This window comes from Protobothrops mucrosquamatus, unplaced genomic scaffold, assembly GCF_001527695.2.
Source record: "Protobothrops mucrosquamatus isolate PMUCROS unplaced genomic scaffold, P.Mucros_1.0 scaffold1543, whole genome shotgun sequence".
NCBI classification, from domain to species: Eukaryota; Metazoa; Chordata; class Lepidosauria; order Squamata; family Viperidae; genus Protobothrops; species Protobothrops mucrosquamatus.
This window is the reverse complement of record NW_015387713.1, coordinates 133,051-135,515: the sequence shown is the minus strand read 5'-3', so window position 1 is coordinate 135,515 and position 2,465 is coordinate 133,051. Positions and strand designations below refer to the sequence as shown.

General features: G+C 53.7%; 1 protein-coding gene across 1 annotated transcript in view; it reads left to right on the top strand.

Annotated features, from left to right (window-relative positions):
- Positions 1–302: 302 nt before the first annotated feature.
- The window catches only part of LOC107293240 (CUGBP Elav-like family member 4), a gene marked incomplete at its 3' end in the record, with an annotated part of 133,759 nt that continues 131,596 nt past the window's right edge, over positions 303–2,465 (top strand). Inside the window, exon 1 of the mRNA XM_015822383.1 lies at positions 303–582. Coding sequence (XP_015677869.1) covers positions 303–582 — 280 coding nt within the window. The remainder of the gene's footprint in view (positions 583–2,465) is intronic.

Below are 2,465 nucleotides of genomic sequence, written 5' to 3'. Positions count from 1 at the left end.
AGAGAGAGAGAGAGAGAGAGAGAGAGAGAGAGAGAGAGAGAGAGAGAGAGAGAGAGAGTCAGTGCTAGGGTGCGTGCGTGAGTGAGTCTCTCTGTGTGTGTATGTGTGTGAGTGTGGTGCGTGTGTGAGCGCGCGTGTGTGCGAGTGTGAGTGTGTGTGTGTGTGTGAGTGAGTGAGTGAGCAAGAGGGAGCGGGATTGCGAGAGGGAGAGAGAGGGAGAGAGAGAGAGAGAGAGAGAGGAACGGAGGCAGCGAGGAGGAGGGGGGGGCTGGGCAAAAAAAGGAAAAGAAGATTTTTTCTCTATGTATATAAAGATGGCCACGTTAGCAAACGGACAAGCAGACAATTCCAGCCTCAGTAGCACCCACACTAACCCCAACCCCAACGGGCACATGAACGGATTAAACCACAGTCCGGGGAACTCCGCCACCATTCCCATGAAGGATCACGATGCGATCAAGCTCTTCGTCGGGCAGATCCCTCGCAACCTGGACGAGAAGGACCTCAAGCCGCTTTTCGAAGAGTTCGGGAAAATATACGAACTGACGGTGCTGAAGGACCGCTTCACCGGCATGCACAAAGGTGAGCGAGGGATCCGCAACTTTCCCTTCTGCTTTTTTTTTCTCTCTCTCTCTCTCTCTTCTTCTTCTTCTTCTTTTTTCCCTTCTTCTTCGTCAGCTCGGGGCTGGACAGAAGGGGAGGGGGGGGACACGGGGGTCCAAGCAGATGGCTTTTGAAAGGGGAGGGAGGCGTTGTTGGGGGGGGGGGGGAGAGAGAAGGCAAAGATCGGGGACGATCCAGCCCGGTTGTGTTGGTAATAGGGAGGGGGGGAAAAAAGTGTTTCGATGGAGGTGTGAGCGGGCGCCCTCGGAGTGGGTGCCGAAGTGTGTGTGTGTGTGGGGGGGGAACCTTTCTTTTTAGGGATCCGACCGATTTCTAAGGCGCCGGGGGCGATGTGTGTGTGTGTGTGCGTACGGGGTGTATGTGTGTGGGGGTGGGTAGGTGAGGGGGGGAGAAATGCCTGTCTTTAAAAATACACCCTGAGATACACAAACACCCCCCCACACATATATATATATATATATATACACACACAGGCACCAAAACAAAACGAAAGCCGGACCGAAAAGCGCAGAAAGGGGAAATAGCCCTGGGAAAAAGCATGAAAGGAGCTGTCCATCCAGCGAGGTGCTGAAACGGGGACGAGCGAAGCTCCCGATAGTCTCCCCCCCCCAAAAAAAAAACGGCTACCCCGAGTTCGGGGCGTTTCTGAGAGGAGGGGGGGAAAAAGGGGGGGGGGGGGGGAGAGAGAGAGAGAGAGAGAGAGAGGCGTCTAAGGGGAGTGCTTTCTGCCTTTAGGCGGAACGCCCCCCCCCTCCAGTAAAAGAAGAGGGGGGGGCGTAATTTAATGTGGGGGAGGGGAGGGACGGGGTGTTACGGCTGCCTGCAAGGAGGAGGCAGGACGCGGCAGCCCAGGTGCAACAGCGCTGGTGGACTTATTTATTTATTTATTTATTTATTTATTTATTTAATATTTATTTATTTTGTGGGGTGGGGGAGATTCAAGGAAGAGGGCGGGGGTTTTTTTTAGGGAGGGGGGGAAAAGTCGGGGGGGGGTGTTCAGGCATCTACTTTTGGGCGAGGGGTGGGGAGTTTGTCGCTGGTTGACTTATTTATTTATTTATTTATTTATTTTGTGGGGTGGGGGAGATTCAAGGAAGAGGGCGGGTTTTTGTTTTTTTATAGGGAGGGGGGGAAAAAGTCGGTGGGGTGTTCAGGCATCTACTTTTGGGCGAGGGGTGGGGAGTTTGTCGTCTGGTCAGCCCTCAAGAAAGACACTCGGTAACTTTTTTTTTTCTTTTTGGGGGGTACCCCCAAAAAAAAAAGAGAGAGAGAGAGAGAGAGAGAGGGTGGCGATCAGAGTCGCTTCTGGAGAGACAGAGAAGGGAGCCCAGCGCCACGGGACCTTTCTATTTATTTCCCTTGGCGATCACTCCCCCCCCTCCCCATGCACACTCGTGAGCACGCACGCACACACACACACACACACACACAGAGAGAGAGAGAGAGAGAGAGAGAGAGAGAGAGAGAGAGAGAGAGAGAGAGAGAGAGAGAGAGAGAGAGAGAGAGAGAGAGAGAGCACCGCCTGGTTTATTTTAAGGCTGGGAGGAAGCCTTCTCTTCCCGCTTGGCATCCCGGATTTCCCTCCAGCCTCCTTCGTGCTTGGCTGTACAATTGACAGATAATGGTGGGGTGGGGGGTGGGGGGTGGGAGTGTACCTATCAAGAGGGAGAGGGGGGCGCAGCGGCTAAATGTAGACGCGTGGGAGGGAGGGACCCTCCGTGCGCGAAGGGGTTATCGATTGTTTGAGAGAAACTGAGATTGAAGTAAGTTGGAGGCGAGGAGGCTGCCTCTGGCTGCGAGGAAAAGCCAAGAGGTCCATTAGATCAGGAACTTTTTTTTTT